The sequence below is a fragment of the Beauveria bassiana genome (assembly GCF_000280675.1).
Source record: "Beauveria bassiana ARSEF 2860 unplaced genomic scaffold BBA_S00016, whole genome shotgun sequence".
Classification (NCBI taxonomy): Eukaryota; Fungi; Ascomycota; class Sordariomycetes; order Hypocreales; family Cordycipitaceae; genus Beauveria; species Beauveria bassiana.
The window spans coordinates 282,662-306,847 of NW_007930851.1; the positions used below are offsets into that span (position 1 = coordinate 282,662).

The 24,186-nt window shown below is 52.8% G+C and overlaps 12 protein-coding genes across 12 annotated transcripts; 7 read left to right on the forward strand and 5 right to left on the reverse strand.

Annotated features, from left to right (window-relative positions):
- Nucleotides 1–6: 6 nt before the first annotated feature.
- Nucleotides 7–1,207, reverse strand: BBA_05899 (carbohydrate esterase family 9; the record flags this gene model as incomplete). Its single annotated transcript, XM_008600996.1, has 3 exons — nt 7–286; nt 371–1,041; nt 1,097–1,207. 3 exons carry the CDS (start codon nt 1,205–1,207, stop codon nt 7–9), a joined length of 1,062 nt encoding a protein of 353 aa, XP_008599218.1.
- Nucleotides 1,208–2,320: 1,113 nt separating this feature from the next.
- Nucleotides 2,321–3,160, forward strand: BBA_05900 (enoyl-CoA hydratase/isomerase family protein; the record flags this gene model as incomplete). The annotated part of the gene is made up of 1 exon (XM_008600997.1): nt 2,321–3,160. One exon carries the CDS (start codon nt 2,321–2,323, stop codon nt 3,158–3,160), a length of 840 nt encoding a protein of 279 aa, XP_008599219.1.
- A 139-nt stretch (nt 3,161–3,299) lies between these two features.
- On the reverse strand, nt 3,300–4,556 carry BBA_05901 (FAD binding domain containing protein; the record flags this gene model as incomplete). The annotated part of the gene is made up of 1 exon (XM_008600998.1): nt 3,300–4,556. One exon carries the CDS (start codon nt 4,554–4,556, stop codon nt 3,300–3,302), a length of 1,257 nt encoding a protein of 418 aa, XP_008599220.1.
- A 1,320-nt stretch (nt 4,557–5,876) lies between these two features.
- BBA_05902 (uncharacterized protein) lies at nt 5,877–6,996 on the forward strand (the record flags this gene model as incomplete). Its single annotated transcript, XM_008600999.1, has 2 exons — nt 5,877–5,896; nt 5,964–6,996. The coding sequence occupies 2 exons, from the start codon at nt 5,877–5,879 to the stop codon at nt 6,994–6,996; spliced, it is 1,053 nt and encodes a 350-aa protein (XP_008599221.1).
- A 253-nt stretch (nt 6,997–7,249) lies between these two features.
- On the reverse strand, nt 7,250–8,960 carry BBA_05903 (Golgi matrix protein, putative; the record flags this gene model as incomplete). Its single annotated transcript, XM_008601000.1, has 3 exons — nt 7,250–7,643; nt 7,701–8,835; nt 8,915–8,960. The coding sequence occupies 3 exons, from the start codon at nt 8,958–8,960 to the stop codon at nt 7,250–7,252; spliced, it is 1,575 nt and encodes a 524-aa protein (XP_008599222.1).
- A 1,258-nt stretch (nt 8,961–10,218) lies between these two features.
- BBA_05904 (RNA recognition domain-containing protein) lies at nt 10,219–11,456 on the reverse strand (the record flags this gene model as incomplete). Its single annotated transcript, XM_008601001.1, has 3 exons — nt 10,219–11,252; nt 11,311–11,373; nt 11,429–11,456. 3 exons carry the CDS (start codon nt 11,454–11,456, stop codon nt 10,219–10,221), a joined length of 1,125 nt encoding a protein of 374 aa, XP_008599223.1.
- Nucleotides 11,457–11,802: 346 nt separating this feature from the next.
- On the forward strand, nt 11,803–12,416 carry BBA_05905 (SMN family protein Smn1; the record flags this gene model as incomplete). Its single annotated transcript, XM_008601002.1, has 4 exons — nt 11,803–11,895; nt 11,954–12,018; nt 12,071–12,228; nt 12,304–12,416. 4 exons carry the CDS (start codon nt 11,803–11,805, stop codon nt 12,414–12,416), a joined length of 429 nt encoding a protein of 142 aa, XP_008599224.1.
- A 2,180-nt stretch (nt 12,417–14,596) lies between these two features.
- Nucleotides 14,597–15,822, forward strand: BBA_05906 (serine-threonine rich protein; the record flags this gene model as incomplete). The annotated part of the gene is made up of 3 exons (XM_008601003.1): nt 14,597–15,224; nt 15,290–15,733; nt 15,788–15,822. The coding sequence occupies 3 exons, from the start codon at nt 14,597–14,599 to the stop codon at nt 15,820–15,822; spliced, it is 1,107 nt and encodes a 368-aa protein (XP_008599225.1).
- A 588-nt stretch (nt 15,823–16,410) lies between these two features.
- Nucleotides 16,411–16,765, reverse strand: BBA_05907 (4F5 domain protein; the record flags this gene model as incomplete). The annotated part of the gene is made up of 3 exons (XM_008601004.1): nt 16,411–16,445; nt 16,509–16,593; nt 16,703–16,765. 3 exons carry the CDS (start codon nt 16,763–16,765, stop codon nt 16,411–16,413), a joined length of 183 nt encoding a protein of 60 aa, XP_008599226.1.
- Nucleotides 16,766–18,766: 2,001 nt separating this feature from the next.
- Nucleotides 18,767–19,570, forward strand: BBA_05908 (uncharacterized protein; the record flags this gene model as incomplete). Its single annotated transcript, XM_008601005.1, has 1 exon — nt 18,767–19,570. The coding sequence occupies one exon, from the start codon at nt 18,767–18,769 to the stop codon at nt 19,568–19,570; it is 804 nt and encodes a 267-aa protein (XP_008599227.1).
- Nucleotides 19,571–20,595: 1,025 nt separating this feature from the next.
- BBA_05909 (mRNA cleavage factor complex component Pcf11, putative) lies at nt 20,596–22,810 on the forward strand (the record flags this gene model as incomplete). Its single annotated transcript, XM_008601006.1, has 5 exons — nt 20,596–20,757; nt 20,855–20,970; nt 21,634–22,125; nt 22,177–22,372; nt 22,430–22,810. The coding sequence occupies 5 exons, from the start codon at nt 20,596–20,598 to the stop codon at nt 22,808–22,810; spliced, it is 1,347 nt and encodes a 448-aa protein (XP_008599228.1).
- Nucleotides 22,811–23,351: 541 nt separating this feature from the next.
- On the forward strand, nt 23,352–24,059 carry BBA_05910 (isoprenylcysteine carboxyl methyltransferase; the record flags this gene model as incomplete). Its single annotated transcript, XM_008601007.1, has 1 exon — nt 23,352–24,059. The coding sequence occupies one exon, from the start codon at nt 23,352–23,354 to the stop codon at nt 24,057–24,059; it is 708 nt and encodes a 235-aa protein (XP_008599229.1).
- Between the last annotated feature and the right edge of the window lie 127 nt (nt 24,060–24,186).

The window sequence follows — 24,186 nt, forward strand, 5'->3', positions numbered from 1 at the left end:
ATTGGACTAGTTAGAGATGTAAATATGCTGATTAGATGATTGACTGTTTTGGTACATTCGTTTACCAAACTTCCACACTTCATCTATTACAATTGCCCCGCCTTCCATAGTCTCTACCTCTGAAAGGATGAGAAAATCGGCATCGGCTCCAATGTCGAGCGTGCCCTTGACCCCGCGCAGTCCCAGCATATAAGCAGGAGCAGCTGTGACTGTCGATAAAACAGTGGGAATGCTGGCACCGGACCATTTAATCAAGTTGTTGACACTTTCAAGAAGAGTGACACAGCTTGTAGGAACCAAAAGTTAGCACACAACAAATCACCTGTTGAGTTCAACCAGATTTTTTTGCTGGTTGGATTGAATGTCTCACCTTCCGGCAATTGTGTCTGAGCCTTCAAGAGTGAGTTTGTAACCCAGTTTCTTGATGGTAGATAATGAACCGCCATTCATCCACTGATATACACCATCTGGCGAGCCTAGCAGATGCATACCATCTGTGACTAGGATCATTCGCTGCATATTCGCTTTAAATACCAAATTCACTGTCGCGGGATGTACATGGATACCATCAGCGACGACGCCAAAAAATGGCTGAGCTGAATCATGACCATGTCCCAACACGCCCAGAACGCCTGGGTTTCGGTGATGCAGAGGCCTCATTGCATTGAAGAGGTGTGTGACCATGGAAGCGCCATGCCTGATGGCTGTGGCAGCTTGTTCATAACTGGCGTCAGTGTGGCCTATGGAGAAAACAATTTTCTGTGAAGCTAGCTCAGGAATTAAAGAAGTCATCCGACCGAGCTCTGGAGCTGCCGTGATCATTTTGATGGCCGCGGCCCGATTCCTTCTGTCAAAGACAAGATTCTCTTTGCCATAACATGCTTCGATGTCTGTGAAACTTTGTGCTTCAATCAACACGTCCACATTATGTGCCCCATTCTTCAGTGTGTTCAAGAAAGGCCCTTCACAATGTGCGCCGAGTGACTCGGCGCCCAGCTCGGCAAGACGCAACACACCTTGCGGTTTGTGGAGTGGGAGAACCTATTTCTTCTTTAGTATACTATTGTAATTTTAAGTACTTTTTTATTTGGCTAACCGTTTTGTACACAGCCGGTTTCTGGCTAGTAATGGTAGGAAGGTATGATGTTACGCCTGTCTGAAGCAGCCTGTGGTTGACTTCTCCAAGCCGCTTCGTGTAATCAGTCATATCTTGGGCTACTTCAGAAAAGTTGAGGCCAAATGCACCATTGAGCTGACAATCTATCCACCCCGGGGAAACGATGGAATTATTCAGGTCAATTACTTTCACTTGTGGAGATTTTCGACTGTAGAAACCTAACGGTTCAGCGATAATTCTTCCCCAGTCTGTGTTGAACCAAAGATCTGCGCGCTCGAGTGTATTTTTACGCAAAAGTCTGCAATTCGTAAATCTGACCAGACGTGGCCCGGCAGAATCACTGCTAGGATTTCGTGATTTAATTTGCTGCAACAGCATAATTGTTAGATTAAAAGTCTTGAGAATACACAGATTAGCAAAGACACGAAGAGGCTGGAAGCGGCGTAATGGTACTCACTGAGGCGACACTAATGCTTGGTCCTACATATGAGATTTGACATGCATGGCTCTATAAAGGCTGGGTTTGCATTTAAATATTAAAATTTGTCAGCCGTTTTAAACACTGCTTAAACGTACAATTTTATAGCTTGACTTTGTACTATATAACGTTACTTGTAACATGCCGCCGAGACCTATCAAGGTGGGAACGGCTTCCCTGATACACTGGCACATGGGTGCTTTAATGGCTTTCATATACTTTCAATGACGTAGGACGAGAACGAGTGTGAGAGAATAGGTCGGGAGATGAAACGTTTTCATAAATAAGTATAATATTTTTGCATCCTAACATGTAGGACGGACATTCGACAAGGCTTGATGCAAAGCGGCTTCTAGTGGGCACGGCAATGTTGATCTTGTGCTGAACAACTGCCCGCCGCTTTTTGATGGCCCAGCTGGGAATAACAGCGGCAGGTTGTTTTGTCCCCCACTTGCCGGCCACAACAATAAGTGGTGGGCACGGCTACAAATACCCTGGTTGTGGCTGGACCGTGCCCATAATTCCCTGATGAACCCGACTGCGCGCTAACAGCTCGATAGTTGGCGACTTACAAGCGACATGAGTCCAATGTTGCTCGCTCTAGTAATACATTAGTCAATCCTTTTTATATCTTATAAATAAATACCATGTTGCCTCCTTGGATGAGCTTTAATTTTTATGTAGATTTCAATCGTTATTTCTTTTGAAACGAAACGCCCTGCATCATGACCAGCAATGAGCCACAAACCACCCTCGTTGACAAGACCGCGGATGGCATTACCACCATTACTATCAATCGATCACACCGACGCAACGCCATCGATGGACCCACTGCCAAAGCATTGACGGACGCTTTGCTTGAATTTGAGAATGACCCGAGTCAGAAAGTCTGCATCCTCTATGGTGCGCATGGTACCTTTTGCTCGGGTTTCGATCTTCACGAGGTCGCCAAGTATGGCGATGCAAAAGCCGAGTACAAAGGTCCCATCATTGATCCTCAGCATCATGTTAATGGCCGTAATATTGGTCCTATTGGCCCATCCAGGATGCAGATTAAAAAGCCCATTATCAGTGCAGTCTCTGGATACGCTGTCGCTGGTGGCTTGGAGCTATCTCTAATCGGCGATATCCGAGTCGCGGAAGAAGATGCTATTTTTGGTGTTTTTTGTCGGAGGTTTGGTGTACCCTTGATCGATGGCGGAACAGTCCGCCTCCAAGCAATTATCGGGTTAGGAAGGGCTCTGGATATGATTCTCACTGGTCGCGGTGTCGCAGCTCACGAGGCACTACAGATGGGACTGGCTAACCGTGTCGTTCCGAGGGGACAGGCCTTGGCCGAGGCGACAAAGATTGCGAAGCAGCTTCTGACGTTCCCCCAGAGTTGCATGAACGCTGACCGTACAAACTGTTACTATTCTGCTTATAATGCAAAGTCCTTTGAGGATGCTCTCAGCAATGAGTTCGAGAACGGTGTGCGAATCATCGCCAAGGAGAGCATCACAGGAGCTGCCGAATTTAGTCGGGGTATAGGCCGTCACGGGGAAATTGTAACCTCTAGGTTCTAAATTTTAGGTCCTAGAAATGTGTAAACGCAACATGGTAACAAGTTAATGAGAATTATTTGCATTATTGGTCTACTTTGCACAACATCTCATAAATTCAGGCCCATGCGGCGCAAGATGCACTTCCGTCGTAGAAAACAAATCAGTTTTTCCCTGTCAGGAAGCCACCAGCCGACAAGGCCGTCTTCGCCACGCTCCATTTCCAGCCGCTCAGATGCGCAGTATCCATAGTCTTCCGCCCCGACTTGATGGAGGCGGTGCTACGCGCCAGCGCCGCCTTGTCGTACGCCGCCGTGGCCGCCTCGAGAGACTTTTGCCCGACGAGCTCCTGCGCGAGGCTGATGCCGTCGCGGATGGCCAGCCCGCCGCCATTGTTCATGTAGACGCTCACGAGGCGGTTGGCGTCGCCGATGAAGATGATGCCGCGCAGCTCAGGCGCGTCGTGGCCAAAGGCGTCGCGCTCGCGCACCGCCCGCGCAAAGCTCGTCTCCTGCTTGGTCTTGCCGATGAGCGACGGCAGCGGCTCCGCGATGCTCTTGGACGACGTGCGCGCCTCGTCCAGGAGCGCCTTGAAGGCCGCGGCGTCGGTGTTGTCGTAGGCGGCGCGCGGCGTCTTCTCCTCCTTGAAGATGGACCACAGCAGCTTGCCGTCGTTGTTGAGCTGCACCACGGCGGAGGCGACGCCGTCGCCGCCGACGGTGATGCCAAAGTCGCTCGTCAGCGGCGCGGGAACGCTCGCCTTGTCCCCAAAATCAACCTGGCCGCCGAGGCCGACGTGACCAGTGAGTTTGGTGACGTCCTTGGGGCGAAAGATCTTGCGGAGGGTGCTGTCGTCGCCGTCAGCGGCCACGAGCAGCGCGCACTCCTCCTGCGAGGCGGCGCCCGTGTTCTTGTCCAGCAGCGACACTCGGAGTGTGCCGTCGGGCAGTCTCTTGGCATCCTGGACAGAAGTCCTCCATGTGATCTTGGTGCGCGCCTCAACGGCCTCGATTAAGAGGGCAAGGAGGGCCGTGCGGCGGATGCGGACGCCTCCCGTAGAGAAGCCCTCCATGACCTTGGGTTTGATGGTCATGAGCGACTTCCACGACTTGTCCCATACGTGCATGGTGGAATCTGGGTTGTTGCGCGTCACGGCCTGGGCCACCACGGCGTCGTAGAGACCGAGATCGCCGAGGCCGACGAGGGCGGATTCCTCCGTGTCCGCATTGAGCTGTAGGTCGTAGAGCCCGCGGTTGATGCTCTCCTCGCGGCCGTCGGCGTCGACGATGACAACCTCGGGTGCCGGGACGGCGGCGTCCCAAAACTTCAAGAGGGAGAGCACAAACGTCAGACCGCCGAGGCCAGCGCCGCACACAATGACCTTGCGGCCGGATAGGAAGTGCTTGGAGTCAGACGCCATGATGAATGATGAAGAGAGGATTCTTGCTTTTGGGGATGTGAGTTGTTCATGTACAAAGAGAGTTGTCTACGTAGGAAGACACGACTGGGAAGGGGAAGGGGATGGCATGATGGCCGTGACGTCCGTGCTGTGTCGGACACACATGATGTTGTAGTTGCTTGTTCAAGGAGACTAGCGTTTGCCTGTCTCGGGAGACAGCTCTGCGCTATTGGCGGTGATGCAAGACACATCAGTGGACCGACCCCCAAATTTCGTCTGGTCGCCAACTTGATCATATCAGATTTCAGCAGGAGAAAGCTTAAAATAAATGATAATTGGTGAGAAGGAACCTGACACGTTCGATATTCTTTTTAGTCTCATTTCCCCTTTTTGTTGCTCAGACGGGCCGTGCGCGTAGAGATCCCCAGCCTTGATAGAACATGGAGATCATGACAGTTTGCTAGGTACCTAGTTATTAACTACCTAGAGCTGCCACTAGCCGAATGTGAAGTCGCCTGTGACTTGCGCTGGAAATTCAGCGTCAATAAAGAGCCTAATAAGCCAACTAGGCAGACCGCTTGCGTGAAGAGTTTACTTAAAGGCCAAAGAGAGCATTTTTCGAGTTGGCTCTCTGCGCCCTCTGCCATGTAGACGGTTTACTCGGATACAGCACCGTTTCAGGTACTTTTTGGCAGGCTGTCTTGCTTCTAACACCCCTCTTTTGAGCTACCTAGGAAAATTCCAGGTACAGCAAGGGAGGCTTATATGGGGAGGAGGCGCAATCGCAATTGATCAGCCAAACGTGAGAAACCTTTCTTCTTGTTTTGGGTAGTTTTGTACTAGTTACTTTTACTTTCCTCTCCCCTCATACCGTAAGTTTCTTTTGTGCACGAGCTTCACAAGCCTAATCAACTAGTCCGTAATTCGTATGTATCTCGCCACGTAGTCATCAAGCAATTACCTTTTGCTTCATCACCTCCTACTGATAGGTAGAATAGATTTGATGTGATTAATTTTGATTCTTCATGATTTTTTCATCCGTCATTCTTTCTTTCAAAGAGAGTGATTCTTACGTATATAAACTTTTAGAAAATGAGATGGAATATTACCCGCCTTATTCCCTTTGTGATACATGGTTGTGGGGGGTGTTGGCTGGCATTGTACCTGGCGCTAACGCCACCTGGTCAACTTGGCGACTTCACTCTTCAGCCTTGCCAGTGTACTTTTTCTCTTCTACGAGTCACGGTTTGCAAAAAAAAGAGAAACGGCGCTCGAGTTCAAGATTACCCAATAACTTCGAAACAATAAACTGCGCGCAGTTGACGCGCCAGTTTGCCCATCATGGCCATTCCTTGGGGAATGTACGTCGGCCGTCCCCCAACGATCGTCCACACGGCCGTGCATCGCCAGCTAACAACACATTACTAGACTCAAGTCTGCCCTCTTCTTCTTTGGTCCCGTCGCCATCCCCCGAGCAATCTCGTACTACCGCTCGAGCAAGACCGTCTCCAAGTCTGTCGGCATCTCGGTGCGCCCTGTGCCGCGCGCCATCCGCTACGCCCTGGCGCTGCTCGCCCTCTTCGTCGCCACGTTTGTCCTCAAGACGCTGCCGCCCTTTGTCCCCGAGAACATCTTTCAGCGCACCGAGACCCGACTGCAGGCGCCGACCGACGTCATATTTCGACGCCTCGCCGTGTTGCGGCCCGGCGACGCCCTTACGGCCGCCGACGAGGCCCTCCGCGGCAAGTTTGTCAATCTCGAGAGCCGCCTTCTCTACCTGCAGTATGGCCCGGCCGCCCTGGCCGACTGTCTTTTCTGCAACTCGGACGAGCCCAAGAGCTACCTCTACTACGCCGCGCCCGCGCTGCTGTGGACGCACCTCGCCAACTTCTTCGCCGTCGCCGTCGTCACGAGCCCCTCGTGGACGGGCCGCTACGGCCGCCAGTGGCGCGGCTGGGCGACCATCGCGGCCGGCTCCATGGCCTCGGCCGATGTCTGGTACGTCGCAAACTACAACCACCAGGCCAATTCGCGCGCGCTGCGCCTCGACGACATTGATCCCTTTTACTGGAGCGCCCGCGCCACGCGGTTTTGGGCGCTGGCTGTCTTTGACGGCCTGCTCGGCTACGCCATCTACCTCTCCGCTACGAACCGCGCCTTTATCCAGCTGCCGAGCCCCGCTGAGCGCATCGAGAATGTCAACCGAGCGCTGCACATCGCAAAGAGCAAGCTGAGTGCTCTCGGCATCATCAAGAACACGACGCAGCGCGACACCGAGCTGCGCGAGCGCAGCGACATGTACTGGACCCAGGAGGTGCGCCTCATGTCTGAAGCCATGGAGGAGCGCGAGGTCATTGAGGGCGTGTCCGATGCGCTGGAGAATAGGCTAAATATCCAAAATATCACCCGGGATGCAGACACATACACCACCATGGTGCTGCAGGAGTTGCAGGAAGAATAGAAATAATTTTAGCACTGCAATAGAATACACCTCTGATTTGTGCAGACATGAGCCTCGAGATTATGCATTACTATGATTGGTCAAACAAAATTTTCATTCCGTCTTATTTTGCGTCTAGTTGTGCGCCGCTTAGCAGCATGCTATCAAGACAAAAGTGTAGAAGAGAAGACGCGAATAAAGTTGCCGTCGAACCAAGAAGAAAGAGCATTTTTGTAGGCCGAAAAAGAAGAATGATCGCTCCATTGCTGTTCCATCACGGTCTCTTTTCCGTCGTCCCCGTCGCCGCGCTGCTGACACTCGTCTTGCGTGACGACGAGGAGGGTGCATAGCCGCCGTCGGGCAGACCTTCCTTGGCGCTGCGCTCCAGAAAGCCGGCCCAGAGTTCGGCCAACGACTCCTTGTCCTTAGCCGAGGTGGGCTCCGAGAGCAGGTCGGTGTGCAGGGACGGCGAGCTCGGGGTGCGGTGGAACGGCGACGTGGGCAGACGCAGTGAGCCGCCGGAGCCGCCTGGACGGGAGAGGCCGGCCTGCTCCCGCTGCTCGTCGTTCCAGTCCAAGTAGCCTGCCATGATCTGCAGGACTTGGAAGCGCTTGACGTCGCCGCGGTCCAGTGTGAGGAAGTGCAGCAGGTGGTTGGTGACGACTTGTCTAGAATATGGTCAGTACATGTATCAAGTGTTGAAGCAACGAGTCATAATGAGGTACCTATCGACGTTTTCCTCCGGCTTGGTCTTTTTGAGGTAGCGCAGAGCCTTTGTGAGGTGATCGTTGAGCACAATGGCCTCGTGCCTGAGCTTGCCGATGAGTAGGTTTTTCTCCTTGACCTCCTTCTCAAAGGGCGCGGTCCGTTCCAGCTCCTTGGACAGCGTCTCCCTGGCATCGTGAGCTTCTGCGGCGCGCGCCTCGGCCTCGGCCGCCAACTTCTTTTGCGCCTGCAGCTGCGCCTCGGTACTCTCAACCATGTCGCGGAGCTCCTTCTTGCGCGCGTCCTGAATCTCGCGCAGCGCATTCTGCAGATTGTCAATCAGCGTCGACTGGCTGTCGCGCTCGCTGGCCGCGCTCTCGTAGCCTTGCCTGAGCGAGGCTATTTGCTCCTCGAGCTCCGCAATTTTGTCGCCGAGGCTCTCCTTGACGGAGCGCTCCTCCATGGCGATGACCTCCCACTCGCCCATGGCGTTGGCCGTCGTCTCCATCTCCTCCTTGAGGTGCTGCACCGTGCGCACCAGGTCCTCGCGCTCCTTGTTCCAGTTTTGCGTCGATAGGTTGTTGCGACTGCGTAGTGTCGCCAGCTCGCGATTGGCGTCTTGCAGCTCTTCACGGAGCCTGTGATGGTCCTTGTCCGAAGAATTGGCCGACTTTTCGAGCTGCTCATTTTGGGTCTCGAGCTCCTCTATTCGCTCTTTAGCTTCTTCTAGCTCTGCTTTGTCGCGCCGTAATCTGTCGCTCAGGGTCTCCTTGATCTTTTCTACACGCTCAAGTAGCGTCTGATATTGCTCCTCTGCCGTCTCCTTGGCAGTGTTGCTTTCTTCCAGTTCGGTTTGTAGTCGCTCGATCTCGGTTTTGTGTGTCTGTTGTATAGTTTCTAGTTGTTTGCGTAATTGCTCGACCTCTGCTTGGAGGGCTTCTCGGCCTCTGTCATCGTCGGTGGCATCGCTTTTGTTTCCAGAATCTATGGTATGCCCGTTGGTGCGGTTGTTGACAGCCTCGTCATTGGACTGCTCCTGTTCGTTGCCATGCTCGTGGCCGTCGCCGTCTTGTGGCTTATCGACACCGGTAAAAACATCTTCCTTGTTCTTATTGGCATTCTTCTTCTTCTTGTTATTCTTCTTTTTCGACCCCGCTGTGATATTGGACAATTCCATTGTTAGTTGTCAATCCCCGCCGACAGTGCGTACCGCCATGGACTTGGGGTAGCTCACCTGGATTGGGCACCTGCGTGGCGTCGGCGGCCGCTGCAGAGGACATTGCGCCGTGCGTCCCCTATAGTACGCGATGGTGATGATGGCTCAAGCTGTGTTCTCAAGGTAGAAGTCGTGGTCGTGGGCTCGTGAGTTGACGCGACAAAGCGGCGCGATGGTGCAGTGGTGGGCAGAGACCAGGTGTTCACCACGTCAGCGGGCTGTACTGTGAGACCTTGCGCTGTGATGTTCCACAGTGGGTGTTGAACTTGTAGCCCCGCGTGAGATAGGTAGGTATATGTCAGTAGCTCTTGGCGCGCCAAATTCCCGAGAATGATTGAAGACATCATCCAATTGATATGTACTACAGCTGTGGGTTAGCTTGTTTGTATCTGGGGATTATTCTAGCAACTCTTGAATCTGCCGCGTGGCAGCTGACTTGCTCTCGTATTCCTCCAAGACGCCACGGGCGAGTGCCCACACACTTGCGAGGTAAAACGAGCTATAAATAAATAAATGTGCTGAAATCACACGATTGACATCTTTATCAACTCAATCATGCCATATGGGGGTGCACAATATAAAACTTTAGCAAAAGAGACAAACATAGAAGAAGTGGCCGTAGTAAACACACCTAGAACATGTGGGCGACCAAAAGGACGTCATGCAACTAACTAAAGAAGTAAGAAGTACCCCAAGACTTTACTTGCTTCTTTGGTCTTTCTTGCAAAAATTCTCAATGGACCATCCATTAGCCTAATTATACTCGGATAATGAGTTCACTGAATATTTCTTCATTTCCATGTTGTTCTTTATCCTTTTAATCTCGCAACTGACCTACATGCTATTCTACTGTGCCAAGTTCCTTTCCTTATTAGTCAGCGCCTTGCTCCAAGCCCAGCTTTTATTAGCGACTCCAGCAAAATTTGTTTTTCTCTTCTTCTTCTTCTCTTCAACTTACATTCACCCTTCGCCGCCATACTTATTGAACAAGTTCATCACATCACCGTGGCTTATTCACAATCTTGCGCGAAGTAGATTAGTCTGCCTTTCATAATCCTGCATCTTGCTCCTTTGCGTCTTTCTGGATGCGAAATATGGGTGCTGCGGGTTCGCTTATGTGCGTACATACATATGCACTGTGTGCTACTCAACAATTCATTTCCTTGCCATACCAATTGCAAGAATCATGATGGAAATTCGTATTCAACACGTATATACCCATTTACACTTTTGAAAACCAGACCGTGAACACATGTGCGCCAAACTCGCCGAATCTTGCAAGACTGAAAAACAAATGAGACGTGCTGTGCTTGACTGGTCGCTTAGGCTTTGGCCTTTTTGGCCTTGCCGCCCTTGGCTTTTTTCGATTTTGCGGGCTTGGGCTTGGCCTCGTCAGCCTCCGGCTCCTCGGCCTTGGGCTCCTCAGCGGTAGCAGCCTTCTCAGCCTCGGGCTCTTCGACCTTGGGCTCCTCAATGGTAGCAGCTTCGACAGCCCCGTTCTCGGTGGAAACACCATTCTCTGCAGTAGCAGGAGCACCAGGCGCCGGAACAGTCTTTAGTTCGGGACCCTCAAAGTCGTATCCGAGAGCCTTCAACTTGGCAGCCTTGTCGGCGCGCTTCTTATTCTCGCGCTCGACCTTGAGCTCCCACGCGGACTCGGTGCGGGGCTTCTCGAGCTTCTTGCCAGCAATCTTGTTCCATGGGACCTGTTTGAAGCGGCGATTGGCGCCCTTGAATAGGTCATCGTGGACGCGCGCCTTGGGCACGACCTGGCACTTGAGGATGTGGCCAAACAGCAGGTAATTGTCCATGGTCTTGGCGACAATCTCGGCGGTGCTCTCCTCCTCAAACTCAACAAAGGCAAAGTGCTTGCTGGCGCCGGTCTTCTTGTTGCGCGACAGTCGTAAGCGGGCAATGGGGCCAAACTGCGAAAAGTATTGGCGCATTTCGTGCTCGTAGAAACCGTGGGGGATGCGACCGATGTAAATGACGCCGGTCTCGCCGGTGGGCGCCTTGCTGGCGGCCTTGCGGACGGCCTTGGAGACGCTGGGAATCTTGCCGACATCCTGGCCCTCCTCGAAAAGCTTCACACCGTCGGCCTCCTCATCGCCAGAATCTAGCTCGGTAGCGAGAATGAGCGCATCCTCGTTCTCTTCATCGTACTTCTCGTCCTCGGCGGGCTCCTCGATTGTCTCTTCGGCGGGTTCATCGACGGGCTTGGCAGCCTTCTTCTTGCCGTTCGTTTTGGGAGCCTCTTCCTTGGCCTTTGAAGTCTTCTTCAGAGCAGGCTTGGGCGAAGGGGCCGCCTTGGCAGCCTTTACCTTCTTCGTAGAGACAGGGGAAGCTTCTTCGGCAGCTAAACAATCGCATCGTCAGAGAAACGGTAATAATTGAGGGGAAATGAGTATCTTTACCCTTGCGCTTGCTCTTGGTCGCAGGCTTCTCAGCCTTGGGAGCTGCCTTGACAGGCTCAGCGGCTGCTATGAATAATTAGTAACCAATTCCAAGATGCTCGATCGCCATGTAGCATACACTTTCTCTTTCTCAACTCGGGGGCCATTTTGTATGGTGCCAATGTATATCTTCTGGCAGCAAGAATCTACGTCCTCCAACAGGTGGGAACTTGGCCCAAGAAAAAAAAAACCAAGTTTCTGCCAGTCAAACTTAAGGCGGTGTAAAAGGTGCCCGCGAAGAAATTTGGTGCTGCGACTCCGCGAGGCTGGAGGTAGTGGGGCATCCCGCCGCCTGTAGAGGCCCTTCCAGCGGGAAGTCCCACTGGCTTCATTTCTACCTACCTCCTAGAGGTAGGTAGGGTCTTGCAACGGTGAAGCGCGAAAGTATCCTTTACAAAGCGGCCGGCACTTTGGAAGCGTTTCTTCTCAGGAGGCTTGCTATCCATTCGAAAAATGGCTGGGCACGACTTAAATCTAAATGATGATGATATGTGGGATGACTCGGCGCTTGTCGAGTCTTGGAATGGCGCCCTGGACGAATACAAGGTATGCTCCCAAAGGAGCACCGAAGGAGTCTCATGCTGATAAATCTTGTTCAACACAGAAGTACCATAGCATACACGTCAATGGCGGTACAATAAGAGAGCTAAAAGCTTTGTCGTCGGCAAGGTATGTGAAGGTTGATGCACCCCTTCGTGAACTGTTGGCTCATAGGCACCAGCACGGCAGAAGCGGCACCGGGCACTCATGATGTTGCGACGGAGGCATCCAAAGAGGCAAATCATAGCAAGTCGCAGGGAGAAATTTCAGACGGCGTCAATTCTGAGGCCGCCAGTGCGGCTCCGGTCATCTCACCTCAACAAGCTTTATTGGGAACCGGTAAGTAGTCGTTCCGTGGTGTTCTACCCACAATTCAATATTGATTCCACGTGCTGACGTGTTCATGCTTGTCAGTACGAGACGACAATCTCAGGAAGCTATTAATGTCTTGGTACTATGCCGGATACTACACAGGACTGCATGAGGGGCAGCAACAACAGACACAGGCGCAGCAGCAGCCACAATGATCCGACAAATGCGGGTGGGCTGCTCTTCGTCGAATCAATGAGATGAATGAGATATCAAGGATGCCGGCGAACGGTGGCTCTTCGGCATGGCTTGGCAACCCGTGGCGCTCAACTCTGCCACATGCTCCGTCGCAGGAAATACACACCAGCGGACCGCCGCTGGCTTGCCCATATATCTGCAACAGGATAGACTGAACGCCGCAAGGAGATGCCGACACCCGCTTGGCATTGTGTGCAAACCAAGCTCATGGCAGATTAGAACCTATGCAAGCGGACTGGGGACGAGATGCACAGGCACCGCACGACGGAAAGGCATACCCGTTGACTACGCCGTGCCGAGATGGATTGGCGCGTTTCATGGCGGCGGTTACTGGGGGGGGCCTGGATTTGGCGTTTCTGAGGACTCTGGCGGGTTTGTAAATTGGCAAATGGGTAGTAGACGCCGCTACGCGGGAAGTTGCACAGGCAAGTTGGGCTGCGACGAGCTGTGTCCTAACCAAACTTTTGCGAAACAAACTACGAAGATCGACTTGGCGGATTGCGGTTTGAACGGCATGCTGCTATATGGATTTGCAATAGCTCAAAAGGGATGCAAGATAATTCAGACCAATACGTGAAAAGGCAACGCATTCCCGTTCCAGTGCAGCAAGTATCCTGCACTATTACTGACAATTTTTTGAAAGTACTCTGGCAAGTTCTTGTGCCTCTTCCACCGTAGCTGGTAATGAACAGCTCACACACAAGGCCACCTGCACAGCCTCAGCATTTTCATTAAATTCTGCCGAGAACTACTGTAGAGCCAAGCCTGTTACTATGTTTGATGTGATCGGGGCAAAGAGGCAGCGCACAAGTCGTCGACGCTGTCCAGCACCGGGGGGGGGGGGGGGGGGTCGGCATTGGACGTTTCGAATCCCTTTCACTGGCGGTTTGAGGCGGTGGTCTTGGTCGACGAGAATCGCTTCTCTGCCGGGGGTGGCTTGACCCCGTGTTGGGCATCGACGGGGCGGCTTTGCTGTCATCTCGACAGAGATTTCAAGGCTGGTCCGAACAAGAGAAGAAAAAAGTGTGGTATGGATGCCAACCTTGTTGTAATTCAGATCGAGGCCGTGCTACGATGTAAGCTTATTGTGTGGGTGGTGGATGGTGGAGATGGGTGTTGTTGAGCACGTTTATTAGACGACAAGATGTGAATTCTCACCAACCATAAAGTGCTTGTAACCCAGATCGAAAATCTCCGTGTAATGAATTTTCCGTGTAATTAAAATCAGGTACCGTCATCATTATTCCATACCCATTTCTTGCACTCTTCCGACTCGACGTTGCCCCCCCGGCCTAATCTGAGGCTCCCGTTTGACGCATTGCCTGAATAGGCAATCGTCAAGACCCCTCGAGACAAGTGCCAGACGCGACGCGAGACAACTCCTGGTTACATCTCGCCGAGCTGCCCGCCACCGATGCAGGATGCACAACCTCAAAGGATAGCTAGACTGCCGCATAGCACGGTGGCGCGCCCCATGAGATCCCCCTTTTTCCCCCCAGGCAATTACTCCAATGGTGCGGGCGACGGTTGAGTCGGGGACTTACTTGATCGGATCGCCGGGAACCCGACCTCTGGCCGCCGCCCACCTGCAGGCCCAGAACCAACCAGGAGCTACGCCCAAAACAAGGCCAACCACTGTAGAAACGGAGGCGAGGGCTGATCCCACCCCATCTCACCCCTTTCTTTTCCTTTTAATTTTTTTATTCTTTAATTTTTTTTATCTCTTATTTTGCCAACTCATTTAGAATTTTTCTCGGACATGGGATGATGTAAGCGATAGGGTGGCGGCACCAGGCGTTTGGGCTTTGCAACAGATCATGTCATGACTACCTAGTTATAATGCATCGAGTTTCCCGTCCCCCCTCGACAAGTTCTCTTCCTTTCTCCTTTTCGTCTGGCATTCTCATCCTGTTTTCTTAGTCGGTAGTCTCTTACCCTTTTCTTTTCGTTTGCACGAGAATTTGCGCTCCTTAATCTATACCCGTCCTTTCGTTTTTTTCCCACTTACACGAGCAGGCACTCAACAACATACTTGACCAGCACATCTACGTCCTCTGGGAGGAACATATTGTTAATAAAGAACCACGACCAACAAAAATCTCTACAAGGAGAAAACACACACACACACACACAGCCCATCATGAAGTGGTCGACAACCGTCTCTCTGGCCGTCGCGCCTCTCGCCGCCATGGCCGCCAACAACAAGATGCGCAGAACCTACCCCGTCAGCGTCAACCCACGGGCCGAAGCCGCAAGCCAGCTCGACGGCCGTTCCATTGCCATCATCAACGGTATGAAGGGCCACGGCCTCAGCGCCGGCGCGCTGGACCAGGTTGTCATCATCTGGGTCAACCCTGGCAACAATGCGCCGACCACTAGCATCAACAAGCCCGCCCACCCCGGAGCCGGTCAGGGCGAGGCCACCCCCGCACCCGGTCAGGGCGAGGCCCCGCCCGCCGAGATTGCCACGACGACGGCCCCCAGCGAGAGCGAGACTACTACCGCCCCTGCCGCCGGCGCCAGCCATACCGTCAAGGTTGGCGGCCCGAGCGGCCTCGTCTTCGAGCCTGACCAGCTCAACATCCCCGTTGGCGACTCCGTCGTCTTTGAGTTCCTCTCCCAGAACCACACCGTGACCCAGTCCCCGTTCGATACGCCCTGCAAAGCCCTGGAGGGCGGCATGGACTCTGGCTTCCTGGCCAACCCCAACAACACCGTCAACCCTCCTCCCCAGGTCGCCATGCAGGTTATGGCCACTACCCCTCTCTGTAAGTTCCGGCGCAGGGCCCCTCCTGTCGAATCGATTCCAGCTGTACTAACGCAAACAAAAAAGGGTTCTACTGCAGGCAAGCGGGCCACTGCGGCAAGGGCATGGTCTTCTCCATCAACCCCACCGCGAATAAGACGCAGGCCCTTTTCCAGTCCATGGCCATTGCGCAAAACGGCACTGGCGAGGCCACGCCCATTACCGGCGGCACTGGCAATCCTGGCGCTGCTCTCCCACCCCCCCCTCCCGCCAATGCCGAGGAGCCCCAGGAGTCCACCACCTCTGAGCCGGCCCTGGAAGAGCCCACTAGCGCTGCACCGGTCGAAGAGCCTGGCGCCACTGAAACGCCGTCGTCCCCTGCCGTTGGTGGTGAAGGTGAGGGCGGCGCTGGCGCTACCACTGGCACGGGAACTGTTGGTCCTGACGGTAGCTGCACCTGTGTCGTTGCTTGCAACGCCGACGGCTTCCCTGCCGCCGCCCAAGGTTCTGGTGCCTTTGGCGGATTTGCTGGTAAGTAACACATCCTCAAAGACGCTTGACGCAGCAAAATCTAACAGTAGACAGGTACTCTGCCCACCAAGATGGCTGCCATGCGATAAGGGATGCCGTGGATCAGTTCGGGGTTGGAGTCGTGGAAATGAGTTCGGATGATAGATTGTTCCAACTAGTTTGCGTTGTGTTTTCTTTTCGCCATGTACCAGCCTTCTCTAGAGGCATGGTTTGATGTCTCCTTTTCTCTTTGTATGTTGATCTTGGTATATATATGGCTGGCACGTATCCTTGGACGGGGGAAAATAATGAAGCAATTCTCATGTAAAGCCTCTTTTTTGAAGTGTGTCAATTGTCGTCCATGCCTGCTTGCTGTGTTTGGTTAATGGAGGCCGTCAGCAGACTGACCAGTATTAAATGGGAGTGCCAAGCGCAGCAGAGGAATAAAGAAAAAAAGGGGACGGCGGAAGCCAGCTTTGGTCAGAAATCATCTATTGATCTCGAAAACAAAACATCATTCGAAATACAAGAAACCATGTCGCCAGGCTCAGATGCTCCAGCCGCCCATAACACCGCACCTCAGTTGTATACGCCGTTGGAGAGAAATGTCAAATGTCGGGAGAAAGATGGCTCGCTAGATGTGTCGATCGTGAAAGACTTTGTCGCATCGGCGGGCTACTTCCTTTGAGCGCACCAGCTCATTTCTTGGCGGCCTCGGCTTTTTTCGCTTCGGCTATTGCGAGAGAGTATGTTAGCCACCGTCTTGACCACGTTGCACCCGAAGGGCCGTTCGTACCAGCAGCCTGCTTCGCGCGCATGATATCGGCGGCGCTCTCCTTGGCGCGCTGCATCTCGGTGCCGCTCATGCTGTTTCCCTTCTTCTGCGATGGGGGTAAAACTCGTGCGTTAGAATTGCGATATCGCTGGATGAGTAGTCTTGGTCGTGGTGGCCGGGCTATTGTGCCCCGCGACCGGCGGGGAGAAACGAACCTGCGCGGCCAGCTTCTTCTGGTTGGCCTCACGAGCCTTGTCCCTCTGATTTCCGCGAGCCATTATAGTCGGTTATTCGGAGAAGTGAGGAGGTGAGGGTGGACAGACGGGCAGAGCAGAGAAGGTCAAGTGGCGAAAGAGGGAGAACGGGGTAGGGAAAAAAGACGCTCGGCTCAGCGTTCCCACCAGCTGCTACGTACTGAGGGCATTTTTGGATTGGGTGGGACGATTGGGCTTGTAAAGGCCTTTGCGAGCGGTCCAACCGCCGCAACTGGTCAAAGGACTTTTGTTCACTCTTTTCATCATCTTTGCCCGAAAATCATTTTCCAAATCTGCTTTTATTCTTTTATTCCGAAGTTTCATACCTGCCAAAGTTTGCTACATTATCATGTTGAAATGAGACGTTCCGGGGCTTCTGTTCGTTGCAATGAATCACGGTGGCTTTGTGACAGTGATTCTGGTGTCTATCTAGCACGCACACTGGCCATTATCTATATCAAGATTACTTTTGAAACTTAATATTGTCCCAAAAATTGAGTATTTCGCTTCGTTGACAGGGATGAGGGCAGTATTACAGCCAAGAAGAGCGGCAGCAAGCAAGTAAGCAAGTAAGCAGGCAGGCAAGCAGGCATGAAGAGCATAATGTATACCCGATGGATTTGCTATACACAAGTGATTGTGATTTGATTGAATTTGTGCTTTATAATATCTAATCCTGCGCGGCCTTGAACAACCGGTCGTGGTTAAGTTGTCGCGGGAAATTTTGGATGAGTCAGATGCAGGACCGCTTTCTCAAGGCAGGGATTACAACAATAGTGCTTTGCAGCCCGGCAGAAAAGTGAGAAAAAAAAGAAAATAATAATAATAATAATAATAATTAAGCGCCACAACAGATTAACAAGGCAGAGGGCAACATCTACAGTGGGCGGGACGAGATGTTTTAGTTGCTGCCTAGTCCCTGAAACTGCCCATCGGCCGCCAACAACCAATCATTCACTCTTAGCGCTTCCATCTTGGGATGCCTTCACACCAACTCAGGTCGTCCTCCAAGCTTTATTCAGCACTGCTTTGATGGAATTTGTACAAACCCCCGGTACAGCGGGGCATGAGGTCTTCTGACACGGTTCTGTTCTGACTTTCTTCTTGAATTTTTGGGTGCATTATCCAGGACGCACGCACGCCCGTGTGCCACAAAAGCTGCACACCACACGACCGGCCCAACGCGCCAGCCATGAAACATGGCCGTCAATCAGTTTTCCACCACTGATTTTGCTCTGATATCCCCGTATGCCCCGGTCTCTCGACCTTTCGATTGGATCTCATGGCATCAAGGCCATGGTCCTCAACAGCCGGTCAGTATAGTCCCCTGCCCTGCTGGCCTTGCTGGACCGCGGCCACCACGAAAGCCGGATACAGGGCGTGCTGTAAATAGAGTCACGACGAGGCAGCCGGAATACAATTGTTCTCTATTGATTTCCATTCAATCACGGTCACGGCTTAGTGCGTTTAGCATCTGGTGCAACGTAGCTCAGAGCGCCAACGCCCGTCACCTTATTCAAGCTTATTAAAGGTGCCTGCTCTGCCCCATTGTCTCTCACTTTCTCCCCAGTTTCTCTTTTCGCTATTGTCATCCAACGGCGATGCTGATTGTTCTTTTCTGCTGAGCAAAAGTCTCATATCTCGTCCTTCTTTTATTTCCTGCCCTTTCTGTGGTTTTCTTCCTTGCAACCATCTCTGGACTGGCTCCATCACTCATACTCTTTCTCTCCTTCCCCAAGTCACGCCTCTTTGAACCCACACAAGCCCCCAGCGCCCTTCATTCACTCTGCTGGCCAGACGCTTTCGTACTTGCCCATCAAACGATATATAATGTATGCATCTTTCATTTAGTATTTACATGATTCTATTCTTCTTCATTCTGCAAATAATAGCCTGCTTACAACCCTGCAGAGTCCCTTCCTCGAACCTCCTCCGACCACGGGTGGCTTATAATTAAGCCTGCGGAATAAAGGCCCAATAGAAACGTTCATTTCATCCTCGAGCAACATCATCATGTTTTGCAAAATGCCGAGCCTTGGATCTCTGCACGGAGCTGGATACTTTGTGCTCCAAATCTTGCGCGTCTGTACTGTCATTACCCTGCTCGCCGCCGCCGCCGGATGCTGGGTTCTCATCATCCAAGTCGCCAAGTACAAGTCATACTTTGTCTTCCAGTGCATGTCTCTTTTCTTTACCTCTATGGGCTGCCTGTTCCTCATTATTGCCGAATTCCCCGTCATTAAATTCGTGCGCAGCTTTTACCGCGACTCCTGGCCAGTCCTATCCGACTCTCACGGCGTTGGCTGGATGGGTGCCGCCATCATCATCATCGGTTGCCATGTTTTGGGTACACTGAACGAGCAAGGCTACGACACTGATGCCTTTTCTGCCCACTTCTCCAAGCTTGTCCTGTCCTCGGGCATTCTTTGCATCCTGTTTGGCGCCCTCAACATCATCTGCGCCCTCATCTGGCGCGATGCCAAGCAAGGCATTACTTCACGCGACATCCGCACCCATGGTTCCCTTGCCGCCGATTGCGCCACGCTCCCCAGCTACAGCGCCAGTCCAGCCACCTCTATCCGCAACGAAAAGACCAAGAGCAAGTTCATGAGCAAGATTTTCAAGCGCGGGTCCGACAAAGACGACGTCGGCCCTCCGCCCAGGCCAGTCATCAGCGGCCCATACACATCTGGGCCAGAGGTTTCCCCAACTGGAGCTACCAGTCCTATTGTCCCTGGGCTCAAGCGACCCAACACAGCCCTGCACCCGATGCACGGCCACCGAGCCAGCAGCCAATATTCTGTGGCCGATCACCCGAATCAACTCTAAGAATGCCTATTTTGAGTTGTGGGCGTTTTGGAGTCATTCATTTTCTGTATGAGTAAGATATACTTCGGCGAGATTGGGCTTGGAGGCGTTCATCGTGTTCCCCGGCCGATTTAGCTTTCATTACGAAAAAGCTTTTTTCTTGAGATAGAAAAAGGACAAAATTGATTTTTTTTTTTAAAAAAAAAAAAAAAAAGAGCCACCGAAATCTAAAGGTAGTATCCGTACATGCTGGTGAAATTCGGGCTCGCGTCCAGGCAACGCTGTATCATGGCGTAAGGGGTATACCAAAGCCGAGGCTTCAGCCTTCGTAGTACTTCCACTTCCAAGACTGTAGCAAAATAGATGATACAGTGTAATCAAGTCAACCTCACATGGAAAAATTTTGACAAAGCGTCCTGCCGGCAGCCTCTATAGAAATTAGTGTTCAGAGCAGAGCCACCTGGGAGTCCTGAGCTGAAGTGGAGAACTCACATTAATGAGGCTGCACGTGATTCATCGCCCCAGCCAAAGTTCTGCGACCGCGGCCAGCCGTCGACATGACTTTGTCTCCTCTCCATCATCTCTTTGCATCAACTCGACTTGCGCCAAACGACCGAAGCGAATTCTTCAGTATCGAAATAATTCTCTTAATCTGTTCTTGTACCAAGATCCGGGTCGTCTGCGCTGCTGGGTAGCTCTGTGCATGGTCCAAGGCAAGGCGTCTCTCTCGGCCGGCAGTCACAGCGAGTTTGTGCACACGCTACGTTGGGCTGTTGTGACTGCTTATCTTAGAACAACAAATCCACTTGAACTGTCCTTTACTCGCCGTGTCAGCCAACAGGCAGTGCTGACATTGCCGTGATTTTGTTGTTGGAGCGCATTGATTGACTACGCGAGCTTCTGTTTCTTTCCCCGCGAACATTTTTCTTGCAGCAAGTGTCCCATTTCCTCGGGAGTAAATCTGCCTTGCAGTACTTGGTTACTTAGGCTTGAGACCAATTTACACCTACACAACTTGACAACCAAATACATAAAAGCCCGTCATAATGTCGGCAGAATCAGATGAGGTGGCGGAGGACTACCGTCTCGCCCTGGAGGACCTTTCTTCAAATATGCGATTTGAAATTAGCAACCTGACTGTGATTGCACGAGAGAACACCGAGCATGCATTGGCCATTGCCGAGGTTCTACAACAACACATTCTCAAGGTGAGTAATAAGCCAATGGCTGTTGCGATGCGATAATGACTGAATTATCTACTATCGCAATGCGAAAACACTACTCGACATGCTGACCGATTCTCAGGCACCCCCTGCTAAGAAGCTGCCCGCTCTCTATGTGCTCGACTCCATTGTCAAAAATATTGGCACTCCTTACACCCTCTATTTTGGACGGAATCTATTCAAGATATTCATGGAGTCGTATGCGATGGTCGACGGTCCTGTGCGAAAAAGAATGGAGGACATGCTCAAGACATGGAAGGACCCTGTCCCGGGATCGATGGATACCAGACCAGTCTTCTCTCACGAACTGGTCCGGCCGATAGAAAATGCCCTCATGCGAGCACATGCGGCTTCCATGCCGCAAAATGCAATGGCCGGCCGAGGACGAGGGGTCCTGATGCCACACCGCAACACCCCTACGCCGCCAGGCATGCGTGGTTTTCCAGTTGGTGATGGACAAGGTCGGCCACAAAACGGGGGACAGGTACCTGGCCAATATCAAGGCCAGAACTCGGTAAGCCGCCAATGCTATCCAAGTCCTGTCCAGCCTTCTGACAAATGGCAGGGTAACCATTACCGTCAAATTACGCCACAGCCTGGCCAACTGCAAGGACCTTATCCGGCTCCTGGACACTATGGCGCTGGGCCGCCGGGCACAAACGTAGACAAGTTGAATCAGGATATCCAGAATCTGATTGTAGCAACGCAAGCCGAGTTTTCACAGAATCCGCATGACGCGAGTATTCAGACCAGATTTAAAGCATTGATGGATCTTCAAGGCGTCGTCCAAAAGTCGACGTTGCCTCCAGATCAGCTCGAGCTCATTAAAAACAAAGTAACCGAACTTGCTGCTGTAACCAGGCCCAGCGCGGCTCTTTCACACATGGGGCAAAACCTGCTACCTACTCATTCTTCTCCGGGACATTTCCAACAACTATCTCAGCCCTCAGCTCCCGTTGCGGGCCAACCCCCGTTAGGGCAAGTGTCACTCGATGCATTGCTAGGCCAAGGAGCTCTTGCTGCGCTGATGGCAAGAACTGGATCTAATTCCAATAACTCGACACCAAACCCTCAAGGCTTGGGAGCAATACGATCACCCCCTCCTGCGCCAGCCCAACTTCCACCACCTGCCGCCGCGGCCCCGACTGATGCAATGTCTTTGCTTGGTAGACTGCGACAAGCGGGTATATTGCCGTCGGCTACTACCCCAACACCGCCAGTTGCCCAAGTTGCGGCGGCGCCTCCCCTGATACCAGCCAACATTGCCAGTATTCTTTCGGCGGCCAAGGCTGGTGCTTTCGGAGTTCCCAACGTGGGAACAGGCGGCATCAATGAAGTCATGTTAAAGCAACAGTAAGTAGTCTGTACTGCAAGGTAGCATTAAAGCTTACTGACTGTTGGCAGACCACCTGAGAACATCATCCACGCGCTGTACGACGAGCTCGGTCCGCCTTGCGCTGAATGTGGCAGACGCTTCAAGCGTAACGTGGAGGGTGACAAGAAGAGACGAGCCCATATGGACTGGCATTTCAAGGTGAAGCAGCGAAGCGCCGAAGCGGAGAAGAAAGGAACTCATCGTAGTTGGTACGTTGATCAGCAGGTAAGCCAAGACATACTCATGTCCCCTATTAGGAGTTTCTACTAACATGATACTCAGGACTGGCTTAAATCACGCGAAGTCGTTGACGCAGATCACGTTGCGCAACCGGAGCCTTCGGCGGAGGAGCAGTCCAAGACTACCTCGGGTCCCAAGTACATCCCAGTCCCAGAACCCACCAGCGGCATCAACAACATTTGCCCCATCTGCCAAGAAAAGTTTGAAAATAAATGGCTCGACACGGCGCAGGAGTGGGTGTGGCTGGACACGGTCCTCGTACGGAACCGCGCCTATCATGCTTCGTGTTATGCCGAAGCTACGAGGGACCGCGAGGGCACGCCTGGCGCGTCGAGACGGACCCCAGAGCCTGTGCTCGGGAAAAGGAAGGCGGAATTCGGACTCCTGTCACCCAAGATTAGGACGCTTAAGACTGCGTACTAGAAGCTGACCAGACATGAGTCAGCCGGCGTTGTAAAGGCTTTTGGTGTTTGGCAAGATTTATTGGGACTGATATGACAGCATGGACTGGACATGGCATGGGGGCGGCGTTTTACGATGGGTATTCGGAGATGCATTTCATCTTTGACCAGGATTTTAGAGGCACAGCTATCTGTATATAACCTTTTTTGAAAGTGCCATCAACTGTCTTGGGCTCTTCATTGCCAGATCTGCGGACTGGACACGGAGCTACTATTTGATCAATATCATCATTGAAAAAAGCACAAGAAAATGAACTGCTTTGTGGTAAAGAATCTGTGAATAAAAAAAAAACAGCCAAATGTTTTCCTCTCTTTACGACTCGTGAAGGGGTCGGGATGGTCGAGTCGGTCCTTTGTGAAACAGCCGAGGCTGGCCTCCGGGCGCGCAATCAACAGATTTGCCGGACGTCGCACTAGAAGCTTGCGAACTGTCCCCTCGGCTGCAATCAGCAATCCACGCACTTCCTTTGTCCATTTCACCTACCAATTGAGCTTCCGGCGCCATGAATACGGAATACTCCCTGCACCAGCTCTCCTTCTTCGGCGCGGTCCTTGTTGGCGGCTACCTGACAGTGCGCGTCATGATTCCGCCAAACCGCACGCCGGCGGACCGGGCGTGGCGCAACGACTCGCTGTGGTTCGCGAGCAGCACCGCCTTTATCAACCTGGCGATTGCGTCAGCCTCGGCGCTCGTGCTGTACCACGACGCGCTGACGGTCGCGGGCCCGGCCGCGACGGCGCGCATCTGCCCTGCGCCGCCGGGCCAGCGCAACGCGGCGCTCTTCACATGGAGCCCGACGACGGCGGCGGCGCTGCTCGGCATCCTCGTCGGCGCGCCGCTGCGCATGGGCGCCTTTAGCGGTCTCGGGGCCAACTTTACCTTTGGGCTGGCCAGGCCGCGCGGGCTCGTGACGACGGGCATCTACGCGCACGTGCAGCACCCGAGCTACACGGGCATGTGGCTGGTGGCGGTGGCGGCCTTTGTGCTGTTTTGCCGGCTCGACGGCGTCGTGGCATGCTTCGTCCCGCCGGAGAGCTGGCCGCTCGTGCAGGGCTGGAGCGCGACCGTGTACGCGGGCGCTGGCTTGCTGCTGATGCAGCAGATGACGACGAGGGTGCGCCAGGAGGAGGCGATGCTGAGGGAGCTGTTTGGCAAGGAGTGGGAGGAGTGGCACGCGAGGACGAAGAGATTTGTTCCGGGGCTGTTTTGATGGGATTGTAGTTGAGATGATGGGGTCGGGACATGTACTCGTGGCTATGAGTAAGGCACTGTCTCAGTTGCAGTCTTGATAGAATTAGAGTATAGATCAATCTGGCAATGTGGGAAGGGCATTCAGC